The following is a 22,991-nucleotide window of genomic DNA, read 5'->3' as shown; positions in this document are numbered from 1 at the left end:
GAAAACAGTAATAGAAGAGCTATAATGCATCCTTATTGGTAGATGAAAGCTCTCCAGGTCTCAAATACATGCACTGTGGTTTGTACTTCCAGGAGTATTGCTGTATTTTGTGTAAGAAGTAGCAATGAAGTCAGCAAGTAGTTCGTATCAATACAATCAAACCAGATTATGATGAAAACATTATTTTGAAATATTCACTTTCCAAAGTAGCTCCAATTCCATTCTGCCAAGTTTTAGCTACCTTAACGTCTGGTCCTTAAGTGGCTTTTGATTTGATCCAATAGGCTTACATGAGATACATGCTCTCATGTATTAAAGCTGTAATTGGAAAAATAACAATCTTAAAATGCGAAGTTTTAATATTTTGAGAACTTTAGATAAAAGCAATTTTCTGAAAACCAGCGTTATGGTGGAAACCCCGTAACCTCTGAATCTTAAAAGGTCTTTCTGAAAGAGACCTTGTACATGTGGGTAAGACTGTGTTTGGAGAACACACAGCTCTATCACATCAGGACTCCGCATGTGTGATCAGGGCTTGTAATCCATTCTGTTGTCCAGGAAAATGTGAACTCTGCTGCTGTTATATCAGCCTTTTGCTCTTAACATACAGCTACAGGCTGCTTCAGCTTCAGGTGTCCAGTCTAGCCTGAGATTTTAGTGTAGCTGTATTTCCACTTTTCTTTGTCCAGTATCGTAACAACTGCTATTTTCAAATTTTATTTCTGGAAAAAAAAAATGCAAATGGCAATAATGTCTTTATGTAAGACACAAACTTGCTTGCAGAACAGGGGTGTGGAAAGGCACTGAGCAATGTGGGCTTTGCTACCATGGGATCCTGTTGCTGCTAGAGGCGGGTAAAAATCTTCTGTGCTTTAGTAATTTCACAAGGAAAACACCAAAAGCAGGGACAATTTCAGTTATGAAGCCTTCTGAGGTTCACTCAAAGTGAGACAAACTCCAGTCACCCCAGGGTGACCATGTTCAGCAACCACCAGGGTGCATTTGCAGTTAACTTACAAAAGAAAATTTAATTTATGTTAATGGAAAAGAAAGAAGAAAAAGGAAACAAGCTATTTTTAAACAAGAATATAATTACCATTATCAGAATATAGAGTTATCATCAGAAAAAACATAAATGCACACAGAACAACTACAAATAAAGCTGAAAAGTCTTGTAAGTTGGGGTTTTTCCTCATTTTTTAAATTAAAAATAATCATCAGTGTTCAGTTTTCTGAGCTCTGCTCAGATGCACTCCTGGAAATGGGCCAAACCAGTAGAAAATGGCAAATCGTTTTGGAATTATGTAACATTTATGTTGAGATACAAGATATTCCATAGATACTGAGAAAGATAAAGAAAATAAATCCAAAAATGCTCAAAGCCATATATACCTGATCTAGATTTGACAGACTGTTTGGGTCCTGACTAAGAGCCTGGTACTGGCCCCGAAGCCTGTCTCCAGCTGCAATCTTCCTGAACTTCTTCAGGTCCACAACATACAAGGCACTAAAAGGAACAAAAGATTAAAAAAAGGGAGTAAGATTTCTGGGGGGTGGGGGGGGGGGTGGGGTTCACCTTCTTTTTGATAACAGTAATAAAAGTAACAAGAAATCCCATCCTGAAGGAATATTTTTCTTTACAAAGTGGCTGAAACTACCATAAAATGGTGAAATCAATATGTCATCAGAACTCCTGCCTTATTCATTTCTTACTGAGAATGGCTCTTGAATGCCTCAGTGATCAATACCAACACCTAGATTTTAATCAAATTCACAGACTGCACAAGAAGTGTGTAAGTGGTTGTCCTACCTAATATGGTATTTCCTTTTCCCGAGGTGTGAAGCCCAGTATCCCGATTTCCAGAAGCGGTACCCATCCATCTCTCTGCGGCTGTCACAGAAAGGAGTGTATCCATAGGGAGCTCCATTTAGGTCTAGGTCTCTGAGTTCTTTCAGGTCACTTCTCACAATCTAAACAAGAATATGTTCATTTTTATAATTTAGTAGTGTTTCTATGAGGGTAGGTATTGCAGCAGGCTTTACAGTATTTAATTTTAATTAAAAAAACCCCTCAGATGCTACAACAGTAGGTTATAGAAAAACTGTTCCACTGGGAGATATCTACCAAATTATTGTTCAAGAAAAATATTATGTATTATTTTTTATTATATTATTAACAGTGACCATCTGTGTAACACATTTATTGAGTAAATTATATAAAACTGACAGTATTTTTTTTAAATTCACAGACCAGTGTTTCTGCTTGCACAATATAAAATTCCTTAATTAAAAAACATAACTTTTGAAATCTACCAATCATGTCCCTTGTAAAGAATCCTCCTTATTTGTTACCAAACTTGGGCACTCCAAAATTATTGCATCATTTGAAAAATCCTTGTATCTAATGGTAAAGTACTTTCAAAAAGAGGTTTTAATGACATTTCACAAGTGCCCTTTATTTGCTAATCAATCCTTCTTCCATCAAGCCCCACTTATCTAATTTATCAGTGATAAAGAAAAGTTTTAGCAATTTAGGAGCACAGAGAAGTCCTTATAGTAGTTAGGACAGACAACCTCTGTTCCCAGATGGTGTATCCAGGTGAAATTGCAAAGAGCTGCAGTCTGCATTGCTACAACTAAATTTAATTTATTCTCAAGCTTTGGAAAAGGATCAAAATAAATCTGAATTGTCTTAAGGTTTTTAATAACCTTGTGATAAACTCTTCAATTCCTCACCTGAGACAGCACTTTGCCTTTCAGTACATTATACAATGTTCATTCCCGAATAAAGGAATGCATGCAAATTTAAAATAAAGATAGGATTAATCTTGGAGAATTTCAGCCATCTAGAAATGCTCCAAATCACCTCAGACACTGGCCATAGTGGAGAACTCCTCTTACAATCAGTCCAGAGATGGAATCACTTCAATATGCTTTCAGTGAAATGCTTTTACAATCGCACACATCTCTCCAGGTGCCTTTCTCTCCACCCAGACAATTTAGGACAACTCAGTGTAGGGAAACTCAATGTCCACATGACTGAAGACAAGTAAAATTTACATTTACATTTACATTCTGCAACAGCACTGGTTCTGTTTGTACAACTGCAGCAGTCTTTTGAGACCAACATCTAAATAAAATGGCCACGGAGAATGAAACTGGATCAATTTAAGCCCAAATTCCTCATACAGCTATATGCCATTATTTTTTCTTACCTGGTCAGCATCAACAAATATTATTTTATCCACGGCCAAAGGGAAAAGAACATCCAAGAAAAGAATTTTGTAGCCCCAGATAATTCTTTGTTTTTCTGTCTGTTGGTAAAGCCATCGGGGCCACTTATACTGGACCAACTCATACTTGAACCCATACTTTTTAGCCATGTGAGGAATTACATCCTAGAAGAAGAGCAAAAAGAAGAGCTCAGGTTCACATACATGAGACACACAAGGACTCAAAAGGAAAAGGAATGAATGCTCCAATGCAGCTGCAGCTGTGCTGGCCTTACTGACTCCATTATTTATTGTTTTAAAATGATCCCTTAGTTTTAGCAGAATCCTCAGCTACACCAACAGAAATAGCATTTCATGCAAGCTCCTGGAGACTATCAGAAGAGAATAAATTATAATTTATCAGTGGGCTTCATGTTTCAGAAGAGAAAAACCTTATACCTATCACTGGTATTTAATAGATTCAGGGATTATTTTCCATTGTGAAAATTAAATTTGAATTACATAATTAGTCAATTGCAATTAAAAAAAAATTACTTAAAATTTTAAGGAAAAAAAAGAGGATAATGTTCCTCCTACCTTAAATGTTGGGGAGAGATAGTTTTTCAGAAACCAAAATTTAACTGGTGTTTTGGTATGACGCAGGACAGAAAGCATCATAATTCTGTGGAAATATAAGTCTACATTAAACAAACAAATACACACAGGTCATTTAATTTCAACTGAACTTAGAAAATACTAAAACTCTCTAACTATAATTTCTTTAACCCAATTTAAGTTGAAATCTTTATCTACTTCCAATTAAAAGCTTTAAACAGCATGTGTTCAAGGGCACGTTGAGATGGCCTTATTTGATCCAGATTGCCTAAGCAATAGTAGAAAGAACAATTTCAAAAGTGGATCTATTAACATGTTTTATTCTAGGAGAAGCGCCTGACAAAATTAGAATAATGGTTAGTGCCTTATATTAACTTGGCTACTGAAATAACTTATCTTAGAATTTATTGGTTGAGTTTAATAGGCTGCTGAAAAGAAAAAAAACAAAGTTCAAGTCAGATCCTCTTCTGAAAACCCTGAATAACTGTAAGAATCACTATTTTGGGTTCAATTCTTTTTCACTATTGTGGCCTTTGCTTGGTGCAACCAGACAGATAAGCAGTGCCTTACAAACTTACAAGAGGTCAAATCTGCCGTAGAAATCAAGGCATAACGAACTCAAAAATAAGGCAGAACAGCAGGTAGGATGTTTTAAGATAACTTTTTTTCCTTTAAAATAAAAATGTCTTTCCCTTTATGAAGGTGGTTGCAGGCTGAAGGAAAGAAACGATGCTCAAACTTCAGATGACTCAGCAATCAAATCACTAAACCAGTGCTCAAATCAGAAAAAGTAACAGAGATGGTTGTGAAAAGATCAGGCAACACTGCAAGAATTCTGTAACAGCACTCACTGCTCATTGAAAGGACCCTGAGATAAGTAAGGCCACATGTGCATGTAGTAAATACAGTCTGAACTAAATACAAATAGATACAATTCTAATGAAGTCACTTTCTTTTGTCTTTATACAGAGAGGCTGAACTTCATCTTTTGTGTTTTTACTTCACACATGAAAGACATTTTCTGTCTTCAAAGGATAATGGTATTTTTTAACATCTGTAAGTTGAATCACTTTGTTCTTAAAGATTAATTTAGTCCTCACTGTATACAATTTTTCTTTGTTTTGAAAATTTATCTGGATGTTGTTTAAAAAGTCAGTTTCTTTAGGTTGCTTAGTTTATACTAAGAAAATGTAGAGTATTGCTATGAAATCCTTGTTTCCCCTTTTACCTTTCCTTACCTTAAAAAACGCTCATATAAATGGCCTGAAGCAACAGAAAAAACGTTAAGAATATCACTTTTCTTTTCCTTCTTATCTGTTGGCGTTTCTTCTGAAAATCTAAGAATTATTATAAATAATTATATAAACATTCAGCAGAAAAAAATCCAACAAAATTATCATTAAGCTCACAGAGAATCAAAAATATGAATATATACAAAAGAAATACACGTCCTGCAGGAAACAAATACACTTACATTCTACTTCCCCTGCACACACCTATGATACCACAATCTTTTGGGAGCAAAATGTCATACCCAGTCATTCAGGACAAACAATGGCAATACAAAAACAACTGGCACTCTCCAGCATTTCCATTCAAACAGAACCCAAATTTGACAAGAACTCCATGTTTTATCAAAGTAAAAAAAAAAAAAAATTAAAAAAAAAAAAACAGAAATGCAGGATCTGGATATCTTGAGAACTAGTAATTTTTAAAATATTTTTAAAATCAGAACCAGTTCTTTTCCAAGCTTCATCCACATGCATTCTACAACAGAACAACCAATGTATATTCTGGAAGTGAAGGAAGTCTGCACAGCCCCATAGGTAGTTAAACTGAATATATCCTCTAAAATACAGACTGAGCATAAGAAAAAGATGGCCATGCAAGGCCAAATCACATATTTAGCCCAGTGCACCCCAACAGCAAATTACAAGGTTGAGGAATTATAGCCTTTCCCTGAATACTCAACCTTCAGAGGTCTGTGGTGACAGGATTTCCCAGTGTTTTTTGTAACACTTGTTGAATTCTTCAGATTACTCTGATTTCTTTCCCTATAAGCTAACCTGTGTATTTGAGGTATGTTGTACAGAGGTTTTTGTTTCTGCTGCACAGCATTCTTTGCTTGTGTTGAATACCAAAGTCTACCAGGGCTGGTTTTTAATCACGTGCCTTCCAGCACATAGAGGCAAGGGATGGTGGCTGCAGTCTCCCTCAGGCACTGCTTCAGAGATCTCAGAACTGCAGAGCCAGATTGGCTACAGTTATCAAATGGTTTTCAAGCCATTTGATACTGTTGGAAATTTACCACAATAGTCTTTTTTGTGAGGTGAGTCATTCCTCACACACTTAGATTGCATGAGTCACTCCTATTACTTTTTCTTCTGGTTATATCCCTTTTAAAAGTATCCTTTAGAAAGTGTAAAAAATAGGTATCCTCATAATCTTTAAGAGCAAATGAGACACGTCTCAGATCTCCAATGTATTCAAAAGAGTTCAGATCACTCCACTGATACAAAGCTGAAACCTTAGAAATAGCTGAGAGGCTGAAATGTGTTTAAGTGGTGTGAATAATCTTTTGAGAAACCCGTGTTCTTTTCACTCGGGCATGGTGAAAGAAAGAGACATCAATGAAGTGGCATTGTCTGCATGGTATGGCATCTTCAAGGAAGACAGACAAGCTCTCAACCAGCACTGCATTCTCAAAGGCTAAACAGACTGCAGTTCACAGATCCAAGCAGTCTGTCTCCTTTCTTCATTTTTGTCTCATGTCTTATATTTAGTGATAGCAGGACTGAAAGAACGTCAAGCTTTTGTAAAGGAGCCATCACATGTGAGAAAAGAAAATCGGGGTTTGATGCAAGGATCTTGGAAATATTGGTTCTGCAAAGCTTTACAGAAAGCAGGAATCTCCCAGAGCTGCTGGGCTGACCTGTAAGGTCACATGGGAAAAGCAGTCAGTTGGAGAAGGGCAGCTCAAGCATGAAAGGGTTTGGGCAAAGTGGCATGCACATCTCCCATGTTAGAGCACACGTGGGTCCCTGCAGTGAACAGTGTGCTGGTGGATATTGTTTTCATTCTGGGATAACAAAAAGGAAGGGTATTTGACAAGATCCTAGATGGCAAGAGGCTGACAGCTTCAAATCATGCCCTTCAGCCACAACCTTGAATCACTGGGAAGAGTAAATAAACTTCACTGGTTGAGAAGCTTCCTTCCTTGGTCCAGCCAAGCTCAGAGCATGATGAATGGCACTGTGATAAAAGGCAAGACCTGGAAGACTCAGAGATCTCTGGCCTTGTAACCTTCTTAGAGGGAGTTAAGAGTTTGATCTCTGCACATACATCCTTTGATGCAGCCAATTAGAAGAGGGAAGCTTGAAGTCAATGAAAAATTCCTTCAACTAACATCATTCTTCAAAGGAGGCACCTTTGTGCTGCAATGTGAGTCGAGTGTGGAAGAAATTTTTGAGAGTTGTAGCATTGTAGCATGTAGTCTGGGAGGGTTTCTGAATCCAGTCAATATGGGTACAAATTGAAAAAGGGGGAATTTAGGTTAGATCGAAGGAAGGGATTCTTTAGTGCAAGGGTGGTTAGACATTAGAACAGGTTGGTCTAGTGGGAGGTGTTCCTACCCATGGTAGGGGGCTTGATACTAGATGATTTTTAAGGGCACTCCCAACCCTTAACATTATATAATTCTATTGTATTGTAACAGTAAAATAATCTGTGGATAAATGTCGATAAACATGAAATCAGCAGCAGAGACTCAATTTAGTCTTAGGTCTGTAGGTACTTGTAGCAGAAGAAGCCTTATCATGAGACATTTTAAAGATGGAACAGAAGTCAATCCTGGATCTACCAAGAGATGTGTGTGTACAGGACTGACTGGAGCCAAGTGACTAGTAGATAAAGTAGAACTGCTATGCATTTTCTATATTTTCTTAAGCAGTCTGTGACTGACAACCATTGCCCAAGCTACTGAAAACTTAAGAAAACCTTTTTTGAGTCTTGTTCACAACAACAAATTAGAAGTACTACAAAAGTATTAGCCCCAAATGTAATACTTGAGGTGCTTATTACAATTACTTACAGAAAAACTTTAAAGTAAGAGGTAAAAACACTTCTTGAGGTTCCATAAATTAAGTCTAGGAGCAGACAAGCAGCATTGGCCTGCTTTTTGATGTTCAGTTTGACATATCTGAGTACCACATAACTGGCTGAGATTTTCACATTGAGACTGATTCCCTGCCACAGCAAAATGAAAAAAAAAAATAGCCAAAGGAGAAAATGAAGAGAAACTGGAAATGCAAAGGAGGGATTAAGAAGGGAATAAAAAAAAGAGATTTACAAGACATTACAACTTGTCTTTCCCCCTTTTTATTTACGTTATAAATGCCTTGGAGAGCCTTTTTACACATTTGTGTCACTATCAAGTAAGAAAATTTACTTGCTATGAGTAATAATACGTGTCCTGGAACAGCTGAATTAGAAGCAAATTATGCATTACCTTGCAATTGATTCCACCTTTCCTTTTCTTCCTGTTGTTCCATCTGTAAGAAGCTCTTCATTCACTTTATCAGGCTTTTTCTGTACCTAGTCAGTAAAATAAATACCTTTGTGCAACTTGGAAAAGTAGTTGATAGTAATTACTACTTGCATTGTGATATCTAACTTCGGTGTACTAAGTGGCTAGAGCCACTAAATATGGTGATTAATAAATCAGCCAGCACATTTCAAGCCCTCTGCACATCTTTATGCAAACAATAACTACAAGTGTGGCAAATTTTATCTCATTGTCCTCCCTCACGAGTTTGTGATCCAGCACCTCACAATGGAACTTAGCTCAAAGGAAATTGTCATTCCCATGAGCTCCTCACAAGGAGAAAGTGACAAATTTGTCACTGAATCATAAGCTCTCCCATCCAACTTAAGCAATTTCTGCTGTTGTATCCAGATGCTTATAAAAGCTCAAGATTAATTTAATTTACTACCTCAATTTCCTTGATTAAAAGAAATCTGATTGCTTTTGAAAACCAAATACCTTCTTACACCCTGAATGTGTGAACATACTCGATTCTAATCATATTAATTTCACATGTTTATGCTGTCAAGCTAACACAGATTTCTGTTGACATTAAATCATGCGTCTTTTTAGCCAGTGCTCTTGAAGCCCCATCCTACAGATCAGTTGAAGTGATTCAAGAGTTCAACTGAATGGCAGAGCTTACATATTCTAGTTATAAGCTTAATACATACTACCTTTCATACAGAATAATATTCCTATTTTGGTTCAAAACAGGAAAACTAGGTTCCCTTTTACCCATTCTCTGGTATAAAGACAGGCTCATTGTGCTCCAGTCTTACACACTTTCTCTGGGTTCTGGAAACTTTCAGTTACAGGACTGGGGAAGAGACTCGTCTCTGGCGTTTTAAAATATTTACAAAATAGCGGAAAATATATAGTATTATGAGGAACTTTCTCCTCAATATAAATGGTGCTCCATTAGCTGTTTTTGATACATCTAATGAAAGTAACATAATTTTGTTCACACAAATTTGGTCGCTGAGGGTAAAATTCAACACACCTGATTTTGACTTCCACTCTGGAATCTGGACTTAGTGTAAAATCTCTCAGTCACTGGAGAAAAATGGATGTCTCAAGAGATCATTCTCTTGGTTTAAATCCAAATATATATGAGCTGGGATGAGCAGTCCTTTGGACTCTCTCCTGTGCCATAATCCTTTTGCTCCCAGCCCCAGAAAATCGTCCGACTAGCTGCAGTCCACAGGGGGTGGGAGGGGTATGGCAAGGACAAAGGCAAAAGACAAAGAAGGCTCTCTCTTCCTGGGACACCATCCCTCAGTTTATTCACAGAACTTTCCAGGGGGGAAAAAAAAGAGACAGAGCAGGAAGTGGCAGGAACTTTTATTCTGGGGGCAAGGGGGTAGGGGAGAGTAAGCTACAGCCAGTGGGGTGAAAGCAAATGGGAGGACAGAGGGGAAGGATCCGACATGCTACAGACCTGGGGGGGAGCAACAGGGAGAAACCATTCCAGTGTAAATATAACTAGCTTAATGCAATACAACATCTCTCCCTTTTTAATTATATAAAGTTCAAAGCAGAGTTTAACAATTGAAGCCCACCACCCCATGAGTCCCCAGCGTTTGAACAATTCACTGAACCAGTCTGCGTGAACAAGATGACAATTGGGATAGGGCTCATCACGAGGTTGAGTGAGAGGTAGGTTTTCACCAAAAGGAAGAACATTTTTAAAGCCTAGTAACAGTCAGTGGGTGTCTGCTGGACAGTAACAACATGACAGGAAGGTTTCTTCTCCCTCTTTCCAGCGGCATCTTCTTTTGGAAGCGACTGCCACTTGTTTTCCATCTCTTTCTGCTGGGGCTGGGTTTTTGGGAACAAAAGGCTTTACCCATTTCTGAGGTATCCATCAAGGGCCTGTAGGGGTGGTCACACGTGTAGCCACGCCCTCAAGTGACAAGTTCATAAGGGCCCTTGGTCTGCCAGGTTTCTGGGTCCCTGATTAAGACTGGTGGACGCTGAGACAACTTAAATTGATCACCACTGTTAAAATGCCAAACCACCAGGCGACTCATGTTTTCAAATGAACAGTTCAGAAAATTGATGGTAAACATAGCTTTACAAAGCTTTTGTTGTGGCGACATCCACACTGTCCCACCTACTTTACCTGGCTAGGACTTGAGCGCCTGGTGTGTACACTCAATCACAGCTTGACCTGTGGGGGAGTGGGGGATGCCAGTTTTGTGTTCCACTCCCCACTGCTGGACAAATTCCAGGAACTCCTTGGATTTGTACGCTGGGCCATTATCTGTTTTTAATTTCCCTAGGGATCCCCCGCACTGAAAAGGCCTGCACCATGTGCTGTTTGGCATGCACAGCTTTTTCCCCTGCATGGGCAGAGGCATATGTGTCAGTGCTTACATGTACATATTTAAGGCAACCAAAATTGGGAAATGTATGTAATGTCTGTCTGCCACACTTTGCAGCTCCCAAGGCCTCGGGAGTTAACCCCAATACCCAGCGACAGCATGGAATGGAGCTGGCAACTGGGACAGGTAGCCACAATGGCTTTAGCCTGACTCCGTGTTAGCTGGAACTGACGAATCAGTCCAGGCACATTTTGATGGTATTGCTGGTGGCTCAGCTTAGCCTGCTGGAATATGTCTGGAAGACGTACCTTTTCAGCTGGAGCAACAAGGGAATCAGCTCTGCAGTTCCCTTGTGTGATTGCACTTGGCAAATCAGTATGTGACCTCACATGCATCACTTAGAAAGGATGTTCTTGAGTTGAAACTAATTAAATTAGTTTGGAGAGCAACCTAAAGAGATGTTTGTTCTCGATGTCCTTGAGAACTGCCTGCTCTGCTCTGGACACCACCCCTGAGACGTAGGCTGAGTTAGTAACCAAACTGATTGGCTCCAAAAACTTCTCAAAGGCTCTCACAGCTGCAGCCAGTTCAGCTATCTGGGGTGACCCTTCCACAAACTCAACATCAGCTTCCTGAAGTCTGTGTATTTCTCCAAGTCACCAACTTGTGCGATGCTCCAGACGCATCAGTGAACACTGTGAGAGCTTTGAGCGGCCTATGGCTCCTTTTCTCATGAGGAACGAGGTGGAATTCCTCATGAAACAATTTGTGTGATGGTGCATCGCCTGATATTTGTCCGCTGTAGCTGTCCAGAGCTAACTGGAGGTTAGCATTGCTCTGCAGCAGGTGCTCAAACATCTCTTTGGTCAGTTTTTCAGGGGAGTGTTTGCCTTCTCCAGAGAGTCTGACCGGAAGGTGAATACACGAAGTCACAACCTGCCAGTTCCCGCAGCCTTACCCTGGCCTTTTGAATCAGCTGAGCCATCAGCTCTTGTGGCTTGGTGATGGTTTTGGGTCATTGGTGGGAGAGGAAGATTCACTCTATGATGAAGAGTGAATCTCTCTGCCCTTTGATCCACTGGAATATCAACCCATGTAAGCGTGGTAGTTTCCAGGACAATGAATTTGAAAGGCAGCTCAGGCTTATAGTGATGAGCCTGTCTCTCAGTCAGAGCCCTTTGTGCTTTTTCAATTGCAGTTTTTGCCTCTGGGGTCAGTTCCCTGGGAGAGACCAACTCTCTGTCCCCCTTCAATAAATTGAGCAGGGGATGCAGGTCCTTGTTACTGAGACCCAGCCAGGGTCTGACCCAGTTCAAAGACCCTCACAGGGAATGGAGATCCGCTAGGGTTTTGGGATTATTAACAATTTCCAATTTCTGCAGGACAACTGTCCACGTGGTGATCTCCAGGCCCAGGTACTTCCAAGGTGGCATCCTTTGAACCTTGTCTTCCTGTAGTTGGAATCCAGCAGAGGTTAAAACTTTAACCACTAGATCAAGTGTGTGTTGGAGTATAGTGTCATTGGGGCAGCACACAAGCACATCATCCATTTAGTGTAAGATGATGGCTTCCCTTTTTTCAGCATGCACTGGGGACAGCAACGAAGCCACGTACCACTGGCAGATGGAAGGACTGCATTTCATTCCCTGAGGCAGAACCTTCTGGTGGTACCGTTTCATTGGGGCCTCCCAGTTGACGGTAGGCACCGAGAAAGCAAACTGTGGTGCATCTGCTGGGTGTAGAGGAATTTGGAAGAAATAGTCTTTGATGTCTAGAACCTCCAATTGCCAATTTTGTGGGAGCATCGTTGGGGAGGGCATCCCAGGTTGGAGTGACCCCATGTCCTCAATTACTTTGTTTATCTCCCTCAGATCCTGAAGGAGGAGCCACTTATCCTTCCCTGGCTTCTTTGTTACAAAGACCAGGGAATTCCAAGGGCTGGTTGTTTCCTCTATGTGGCCTTTGGCAAATTCCTCCTCCACGAGCTCTTCAAACGCCCTGAGATTTTCCTTACTGAGTGGCCACTGATTTAACCAGACTGGATTATCATCCAGCCACGTTAACTTCTGGGTAGGGCGCTCCACAGTGGCTGCTTCTAAAAATCCTGGGGAGTCTCAGAGATGGTTAGTTTGACCCCCCGCACTGGGACATGGTGTCTCTCCCCCCTCAGGGGGCACTTGTAGTCAGTGACAAATGGATGGACACTGGCCAATTTCCCATCTGGCCCCTCAGTTTGAACAATGCTCTTAGAAACTTTTGCCAACTTCACTCTTCCTACACCTTGGATTTTGCCAGCCACGGGTTGCAGTTCCCAATGTGAAGGCCACACCCTTTCAGGTATGATTGTCACATCTGCCCCTGTGTCAGTCAACCCTTCCACATGGAGATGATCTGATCCATGGGTTAGGTTGCATCCCATGATGGGTTTATCCTCGCCAGCCACTTCTGCCCAGTAGATGCCAGGTGTTTTGTCATCTACTGGGACCTCTGCTGGAACAGGAATGGCCTGGGTGATGATTTGCCCCTTGGCCAAATAGAAGGGTGGCTGAGGGTAATGAGGCAGGAGGGTGAGGTGTGTTAAGTCTCCCTTGATTGTCATGGGAGCCACCTCAATCTCCATGAATGTGTGTGCTGTGTCCCCAATAACAAAATACTCACTATCCGGTCCTGTCACGTCTTGTGAATTGTCCAGCAGGTCACTCCAATAACTGTCCAATGAGTAGACCTGAAAAGAAAAGCTCTGGCAGTTACAAGTCTGGATCGCTTGTGAGGCTGCCAGACTTTGTTAGGCATGCGTTCCATAAAATGATTTTTCTGCAATCCCGCACCCCACTTCCCTTCCTCCCCTTTATCAATTAAGAGAGAGGCTTTTCCCACTTTGGGGCCTGCTACATTTATATTATTGCGCTGGGCGGGGCTGCACTCTAATTCCAGTTTTTTTGTTGGTTGGCTACTGCTTCTGTTTGGTATTGCTTCTTTTGGTGCTGGCTTTGAGGACAGTCTCTGGCAAAGTGTGCTGGCCTTCTGCACTGGAAGCAGGTGATATGCTGGATCTGCTCTGACGACATCTGTGGCTTTTTCATTCCTGATGTTGTTGCTGCCACAGTCCTTGGGTTTGTCAGTCCCGGCCTCCCAGCTTGTGCACCAAACAGCTCTGCTTTCTTGGTACACTCCTTGATCATCTGTGCCATGGTAGGTGAAGGATCAATGGGCAGTCTCAGGATCACCCTGTGACAGGAGGCCTCGTTGGCATTCCTCTGAGCCATCTCCTTAATCAGTTCTGCCTGCACCACTGGTCCTTCCATTTGCCTTTTTATTTCTGCTCGAAGCCGGTTGACAAACTGCAAAAAACTTTCTGAGGGAAACTGTTTAACATTAACACAGCTGCCCTGAGTTTCAACTGTTGGCAATTGGTTAAAAACTTTTTCTGCCACGCCACAAATCTTATCTAAAATGGATTTTGTTAGCACCTAAGCCTGGTCCTGAGGTTTAGCCCACATCTCCTCATCACATAGATGTTCAAAAGTGATTTCATTATCATCTGCATCTTTTGCACCCTGGGTCCTTTGCTTGAGCTCAACCAGGAGACTTTTTAAGGATCCCTTCCATGTGCTTTCCCAGAGATCGAACTCTGAGATCGGTCTCTGAGATCAGCTGGAACTAACACATGAGATGTTAAAGTAGCTCTCCACATTCCCTTAAGGATTTCACTACCTCTACCAAACTCTCTTTGGGCTTTACAGATTTCTTTTATATTTTGGTAAGAGAAGGACTGATAGTGTCTATTTATGGGTATAGCTTCTTCATCATCCCCAGGGTCCTCACTGCCTGGGCCCCCCGCCCACCCCCACCTGCAGTGGGTCCAGGGAGGGGCTCAGCCCTACCCCTGTGGGAGCCAGTCAGGGGTTCACCCACCCCCCATCGCAGGTGCGGGGGTTGTTGAACTGCAGCGCTGAGAAAACCAAAGACCCGCGGCTGCTGCGCGGTAGAGCCGGAAAACCCGCAGCTGTGCGCTTCACTGGATGAACTTGTGTGGCGAACCTGCGCCACTCACACTCATCCTTTCCTGGGTCCTCTGCTGGCCCAGGGCTGTGCAGGAAGTCATCGATGTCCTGAGACCAACCTTCCTGGGCTTAGGAAGGCTGTTGGTCCTGCCTTTTTAGCTGTGGTTACACAAAAAGAAACTCGCTGCAACAAAGTAGCTGCCAATCCAGAGTTTGTGCAATCTACATGTGGGTTCCCAGCTGCTCATGGGATCTCTGTCCTTAAAACAAGCTCCCACCTTAGACGCCAAACTGCGGTAATCCTTTTGCTCTCAGCCCTGGAAAATCATCTGACTAGCTGCAGTCCACAGGGGGTGGGAGGGGTATGGCAAGGACAAAGGGAAAAGACGAAGAAGGCTCTCTCTTCCTGGGACACTGTCCCTCAGCTTATTCACGGAACTTTCCTCCTCCAAGAGACCGAGCAGGAAGTGGCGGGAACTTTTATTCTGGGGGCAAGGGGGTGGGGGAGAGTAAGCTACAGCCAGTGGGGTGAAAGCAAATGGGAGGACAGAGGGGAAGGATCCGACATGCTACAGACCCGGGGGGGAGCAACAGGGAGAAACTATTCCAGTGTAAACGTAACTAGCTTAATGCACCGTGACACTCCTGCTATGCAGAAAGGGAATTCAAGTCACCACGATTACATGTTTGAGAACCTTGAGCTAGATGAGAGAAATGTTATCCATGTTTAACAGCTATTTAACAAATCTCCCACACAATTAGTGTGACTGGATCAAATGAATGCATTAATTTGTACCTCCTTCTCTTTAAATATACAAAATCTAAACTATGTATTTCAGTATAAATATTTCAGTATAACTATTTCAATTAATTATAGCCTGAGACATATAAGTGTAAGTCATATTTCATACAAGAGAACACTGCATACATACTTGAACTTCGATAATTTTGCTTCTGAAGTTGTTTAATACCACAATAATGTCTGTCAGGTCAGCTCCAGAATCTGTTCCTTCATGGCTGTGAAGAGAAAAAAAACCCAGACAAATGTACTGTCTCATTAAAATATGTATTGTTACTTGGGTTTAATTAGAGAATAAGGTTTAGAATTGCTGATACCTACAGAAAAAAATTATTTCACTCACATCTAATTATATATTAACTTCAAAAATTTTGAGTTTTATTAATCACTGGACATTGTCCACAGTCATCACCTTCACTTTTTAATTTGAATTTTTTAAAATTTATTAATCAATGAAATACTGCAGTAACCTAGAGCTAAACACATTGTTATGTATTATATATATATAAAATATTCAAATATTGACAAATTTTCAGACCTGGAAAACATCTTAGAAATTGTGTGATGGCATGAAATGTACTTTTAAAATAGATCTGCTTTAAAAAGTATAGGGAAGGCTTCATTACAATGCTGAGACAGTGAATATTGGCTTTCAAGTGTACCCCTTTATTGGCTTTGGAAACTGTACCCCTGAAGACATGGCTGTGCAAGCACCACATGAACATCTGCCCTACTGAACATCAGTTTAAAGCCATTCAGGTGTCTCCAAACTGTACTGCAGTCCAAAGAGTAGCTAATATGAAAAATGTTACTGTGATGCAGTATAATAACATAATTTTCAAATTTTCTAGCTTTTGCACCTCAATAGCCCATATATTTCCCCTTCAATCCCTTCTGTCTTTTATCAGCATTATGCGGGTTCCTCTCGCTAAAGATGCCCATATAAAAAATGGGTTTAAGAAAGTAATCTGCCACCACTTAGGCTTAATTTTTTTTCCCCTGGAAAACTGAAATATTTAAATCTTGTTTCAATACATATCATACCACTTACCTACGCACTGCAGGATTTTACACACTCATCTGAATTTAATGCATTTTTTTGTAAAATGTGCCTGCAATCACTAAGTCTCATGGAGATGGCCTATCCTTGCACAAAACAACATTCAGAATTATCTCAACTTTTCTACTCTCTATTGCAGTTTTACTTTCACACTTTTAAAATACCTTACATATGCACAACCAGCCCATAACGGTCTTTTCATCTCAGCAATGTATAATGCTCAGACTTTAATTCCATTTTAAATAAAGTGTGTCACTAAAAAATTCTAAAATAGTAAAATATGATCCAAACACAAACTGCTGATAGCAGCAGCCAACCTGATGTTCCCATGTTTGTCCCTAGTGTTCACACAACCAAAATTTTCTGTTATTCACTCAGTTACCTCAAAATCCCCATGCTATGAATTTTGTAGGTAGATACAAAGAATTCTGCTGATAAAGAGCATTTTCCAAAGTCTGCAATATTCTCAGAGCATTTGGTTTGGATGTAAATTCAACAACATTGATTTGTTTCCCTAAATCTCTTTCATGGATACCTCCTTGTGGGCTCCATCTTTACTGTGTGCCAACTGTTTTTCTCTGCACAGAACTCAGTTTGATGAATTTCTATACTACTATGAACAACCTTTTTAAATCCAAACAAAACGCCTTGTATACTGACAGCAATATGGCATATGTAATAATAGCTACCTTATTGTTACGTAATTGTGAAAAGCTAAACATGTCTAGCAGACTATTTATGTCACAACTTTAACATGTTTCAAAACACTTAGATGCTTTAAATACAAATTACAAAGTGCTTGCAAATTGGTACTTAGAAAGTAAGTACTGATATAACACAAACTATAATTTTCCATATGGGAAACAAAAGAATTTGGGCTCAATAAATGGAGATCCTTTAAAACCACAAGCCCAAGAAACAGACATACAACTCCTTGCCCAAATTGTAAGAGATATACCTTTCAGCTAAGCAGTCTGCATGACATGTAGAAAAAAATTATATCTACCTGCCTTTTAAAAAAGTAAAATATTCATCAGGATTTTATATATATATCTTTAGCTATAAATAATTGTTTGCAATCTTATCGTGCAATATCTACTTGTTTTCCTACCAACATCAAAGTCCCAATAATAAGCAATGCTCAGATTATTGTCGAGTATAACAATTTTTATTTTCCTAATATTTATAGTAATTTATTAATAACAAATTGATATACAAGCATGACTGCATGAAAATAATGATCCTTGTTAGAAGCAGTCTGTAAGAAAAAGGCAGCTTATTTCAAATGTTGTGTATTTACATGTAGTAAAAATAAATTACTTCCATCTATGACAGATGTAGAACATTCTAAAACACCCTTTATAATGCAGGGGCATTGAGGCCTGTGCTTCAAAGAAAACAGGTTAATCTCACAGTTCAACAGCAGAGGGTATGACTAATCTGTGGATGGAGATTATACTGCAATAGCTCTTGCCAAAATTCCATCATATCGAACAGTTGCCTGAGTTCTGATAGCAACTTCATACTATTAATACTGTAAAAGAAATATCAAAGATCCTGGCACAGCCCCGCAAACATACTTTTCCTGTTGTATTTTAAGTCTACAGTTGGAATAATGAGATGAAATAAATCGCATTGTCTAGATTCCTCATGAGGTATTAGTTTTTAGTAACTTAGCTGAGTTTAATTAAGCCTATTTGTGTTACAGAGGGAAAATGGGCAAAAATGCAGCAGATAATTTAAATTTCCTTTGATCCAGACTAGAATGTAGAGTGGTTTTGTTTAATTTTGTTTCATTATTTAAGTTAACTACACCTCATTACATTATTTTTTAAACCATGTTATCTTATATAAATCACTTTATATTTCTTAAGAATTAAATGCTAAATTAGACAAATGGTACAGATACAGTTGGTGGAGATTAGGTGAGCCTCTAAGGGTAAGGACTGTTTTTCTGTTTTTTCAACAGATTGTAAGTGATTTCTGGAAAAACAAATTGAAAAATGCAAACAAATAGAATGACTAACATCCTATTAATATTTCTCCCTGTAACACTGATATTAACTAATTGTTCATAGAGGTTTGTCAAGTTTTTTTGGTTTTTAATAGTAGCTGATAATTAACAACATATGGAACTATGCATTCCTGGGCTCCCAGTAATAATAAATGTTTTATAAGAAACAGACCTATTTCAGGCCTATTTCAATTACCTAGAGGGGGAAGAGACATAACAGGAAAAAGGGGAAAAAAAGGAAGAATTGAAGCTGAAATTAAATAAACTATACTGCTCCTCTAGAAGGGATTAGATCTAAAGCTTCAAGAGAAAGCTCTCATATGCTACAGGTTTATGCTTTTACATAAAACATGGGGGAAAGGTGATTATTCTAAGGAACAGTTGGAATGATGGTGAGCATATATATTCCTTTACATGAAAATCAACCATGGAAATTACAGATCTAGAAGCCTTAGAGATGCCACCTAAATGCCAGTTACAGGAACACAGCTTTCTATGGACAGAGGTTTCTCCCAAGAGAGGGAAATGTGGTGCAGTCAACATGTAGCCAGGGTCTTGAAATGAAGGGTGCTTTGATATCCCAAGGTGGAGTTGTAATCACAGTGATCCTTAGATGACTTAGACAACTAAGAAACACTCAGAATTAATGGAAGAAAAAAGTTTAGAACAGAAATGACTACAATGCTCCTGTTAAAAAAAGATGCCACCTATAAATATACTGCATTCAGAGGCATCCTCAAGGCTGAAAAAAAATATGAGAAGGGAATTCATGGTACTTCCTCCAGCTGATCAAGATTGTTCTGGAGAGCAGTGCTCCATTGGATATATTCTTGAAATTACATGTTAACTATGTTGGGAATGCCAAAATATTAATCAACAGAACTATGAGTGACATTTCTACAGAATTTGGTGCAAGCCATTGTGTGATAATGCTAACCATCCATGGAACTGACAGGGCAAGTGCCTGGTAGCTGTACAGTAAGAGACACTGCTAGCATTTTGGCTAGCTTAGGTTTATTATGCATTAACATACTGAAATGCCTTCAAAAACACATGAAGCCATCAAGCAACTATCAATACAGGGAAATAAGGTATCCCTTACAAATTTTAAATCATCATTTGCATCTTATACCTTTTTAATGCTATCTTTGCTCATTTTCCTTCAGTATTGTCAGATCTTTCAAAATATGTTGCACTTTCAGATTTCTGTTTCCAAATGATGGATTCATACTTACGAAAAAATCTGATAAATCTCCTCAGATCTTCCTTTACGCAATCTCAGCGTCCAAGCACCTGGATTTGCTTTCAGCTGAAAATAGCCCTAAGTAAAAAAGACAGTTCTGGTTGCATTTCAGACTCAACCATTTTCATACAAAAAATCAACTATTCAACATTTATACTAGCCCTGAAAGAAGTGTGTTGGTGATGCAACCAACTATCACCTTTCCTGTAGGTCCATTTTAATGTCTTTCAGTGCTCCATTTGTTTCTAGCTGAATTTGAGTTGCATACAAAAACTCCACCAAGGACAGCAAGTAAAAGAGCAGCAAATAAACAAATTATTGAACTGACCCTAAACTGAAAAGTTTCTTTGAAAGTCAAAATTTTTGTCTGGAGCAACTTTCCAAGTCATCACAATTCCTTCCCATTTTAGAAACACTGTAAACAGCTATCACTATGTTGAAGTCATACAGACCAAACTTTGAAATGTGAAGAATTGTTAGAAGTTTCATCATGCCAAACATAATCTACTGTTGAGACCATATTCAATACTTGTGCAAAAATAAAAGATTCATAATTTATTAAGCATTTCATTCCTTATGATACAGTATTTAGAGAGACTAGAGAACAGATAGGTAAAAGATTTTATTCATCAAAATCCTTCCCCATCAAATTCCCTTAGCCAATAGAAAATAAATCTTTTACTTCAGAAGTCACATGGTCTTCTGCTCTACAGACTGCAAACATGAAAAATAATTACTTTGCATGATGAGAGGAATTCTCAGGTTTGGGTATGTCCCATCAAGGCTCTAAGCACTTACCTGAAGCATCTAAAATGGGAGCATTCTTTTGCTTGAATCACTGTGTAACAAAAAAGGTTATTTTAATCAGAACGTGAATCATACTTTACATTTATCAGGGATCTCAACCTGACTATAACTGCCTCCTACCACCTACTAGAGGCAATTAGGCTGCCAGTTTAGGCACTACAGGCAAGAGTATAAAATTAGGCCGTATTCAAACCTATACTGTATCACAGGAGAGGAGCAGGGGAGAAAGCTCAGCAAATTGGAGATGAGCTCAGCTCCACAACGTACCTGTTACTTTTAGCATTACTAAGCTTGCAACACAGAGAAATGGATTTAAAGCACAAGATGCTCACGAAGAATTCTCACAAGAAGTGTGCAATTGTAATGACTATTCCTCTACTAAGTACTTACAAGGTTGGCCATCACAATAGTATCAACCATGACAGGATTCTTCTTTGTGCCCAGAGTGAACTGTAACCCTCGAGGAGGTTGTCCAGTTTTCACATCAAAGCAATGTCCTTCAAGTAATATATGTTCCAGTTCATATTCTGCTACAACAGCCCCTTGTATCTACGGAAGGGATGCTTAATCAATAAATTATGTCACTTAACTATGTGGGAAAAGCAAAATATTACAGTCACAAACATGTTGTGCAGGATTTACCTCAAGGTAACTCCCACAGTCAAAACAACCACAAGAAGATTCCATCCAGAGGGAACTTCACCAAATTATAAAACAGGTATCCAAGGCAATGAGGAAGGATCACTCTCTGGAGGGACCTTCTCTCCACTGACTGCTGAGGAAGCTAAAGCACCTCTGCCTTGGTAAGGTAAATCCCAACTTTACTTTCACAATACATTTTCCAAATACACAGCTTTAGTCAACGAAACACCTTCAATATTTTGCTTAAGCTTATTGATGCAAACAAATTTAATGACTTTGAAGATGGGGGATTAAAATAGAATTAAATGATAATTGGCAGAATTGTGAAGTAATAGAGGGTGAAATACATTTTGAACTACATTAATAAACAGTCATATATTCCAGTTTATATGAAGATTTACCTAGGTTACAAGAACTAGGAAATACAAAGAATCCTTTAATTCTTAAATTTATGTTAAATATAGTATTTCTCCAAACACAAAGCTCAACATAGCAGGTAAATTGCTTTAACCTGTATTTTGTATTCTGAATTTTTCCTATTCCACTGTTTTAAGACTTGTATTTTTTATTTTTTTTAAGAGAGAAAATGAAGAAAAGGTGATGATAATAGAAATGGTAAAATGTTGACTTAATAATCAATTGCCAAAGAAAATATTTCTGGAGAAGAGACACAAGACAGATCTTGCAACATTTCTACTTCTCTCTTGAAGTAGAAGGGCCAACACAAGTCTTACCCTGTTTGCAAACTACTACTTACTTCCTGCAAATGAATGTTATCAAGGTCACAGGAACTGTTTACTGCTTCAACCAACCAGCTTTCAGGAGTGATCATGTTTAGGGTCAAAAGAGGTGATTCTGGCAATTCTAGGAACTTTGCTACAGGTTCAGAAGGAACCTTGTTGATTCCATAAGTTAATTCTGGTTCCAGAACAAAACGATAGAAGCTGTTGAAAAAGAAGTGTGACAAAACCACAACTTTTAGTGAAATACAAAGTGCAAATCTGAAGCTCTTCTAAAGTATTTTCAAATACAGTGAATATTTACCATGTATGATGAAATTTGGAGGCAAAGTAGCTCCCTATTCTTTTGGAATATCATCAGGCAATACCTACAGAATCTCAAATGGGCTGGTAGATGAACACAGACCTATTCACTTTTGGTAGTTTTGCTGTGGACATGCTTATTTTCCATTAACATTCTAAAGGCTATGAAAGCGAATACCAAAAGGTGCATATAGACAGCTTGACTGCTAGCAGCCTTGAATTCTCAGAATCTGTATCACTGAACTAAGCAGGGCTAATCTCTATTGGACAAAAGGTCTTCGGGAACAGCAACTGCCACTAGCAGCAGCCAAGACAGAGCAGAGGAAAGGTAGAGTTTCTCTGTTCCTCTCCCCAACTGGGCTTTTACCCCAATTATGCCACATGTAAAAGTTCTCCGAAGCACAAGGAAAGAAACCAGGCAGCAAGACCTGCAAAGTGCCCAGCTTCAAAAGCAATCGTAACGATGTTCACACAAGAAGACACTAGTAGATTGATAATTAAGACCTGCTTGTGGGATAAGAGATGTGAATAATTCCTCTCAAAATGCATAAAAACTAAGGACTCCTGTTTAGTGGGCAAATGATTTATTCTCCAACTCACTGGCTAAAGGAGAGGCACTACCACCAGCTTCTCTCACAGGTAA

The 22,991-nt window shown here is 39.4% G+C and overlaps 1 protein-coding gene across 6 annotated transcripts in view; it reads right to left on the bottom strand.

The window, feature by feature from the left end:
* UGGT2 (UDP-glucose glycoprotein glucosyltransferase 2) overlaps positions 1-22,991 on the bottom strand; it is an 83,981-nt gene that overhangs the window by 5,580 nt on the left and 55,410 nt on the right. For 2 of the 6 annotated variants that reach the window (XM_005516800.3, XM_088051244.1), the window contains 10 exons: positions 22,063-22,249; positions 21,054-21,212; positions 19,849-19,934; positions 15,673-15,757; positions 8,335-8,420; positions 5,066-5,164; positions 3,810-3,894; positions 3,216-3,398; positions 1,811-1,971; positions 1,393-1,507 (listed from right to left, as the gene is read on the bottom strand). In XM_005516800.3, coding sequence (XP_005516857.1) covers positions 1,393-1,507; positions 1,811-1,971; positions 3,216-3,398; positions 3,810-3,894; positions 5,066-5,164; positions 8,335-8,420; positions 15,673-15,757; positions 19,849-19,934; positions 21,054-21,212; positions 22,063-22,249 — 1,246 coding nt within the window. Of the gene's footprint in view, positions 1-1,392; positions 1,508-1,810; positions 1,972-3,215; positions 3,399-3,809; positions 3,895-5,065; positions 5,165-8,334; positions 8,421-9,748; positions 14,078-15,672; positions 15,758-19,848; positions 19,935-21,053; positions 21,213-22,062; positions 22,250-22,991 lie in introns of those variants that run through there. The other 4 variants (XR_015771845.1, XM_014251877.2, XM_088051242.1 and 1 more) reach the window with 4 other exon arrangements.

The sequence above is a fragment of the Pseudopodoces humilis genome, chromosome 2 (assembly GCF_049639895.1).
Source record: "Pseudopodoces humilis isolate 2021_Gansu_Grassland_sample_001 chromosome 2, ASM4963989v1, whole genome shotgun sequence".
In the NCBI taxonomy this organism is placed as follows: Eukaryota; Metazoa; Chordata; class Aves; order Passeriformes; family Paridae; genus Pseudopodoces; species Pseudopodoces humilis.
The sequence above is the reverse complement of the archived record's forward strand: the minus strand, read 5'-3'. Positions and strand labels throughout refer to the sequence as shown.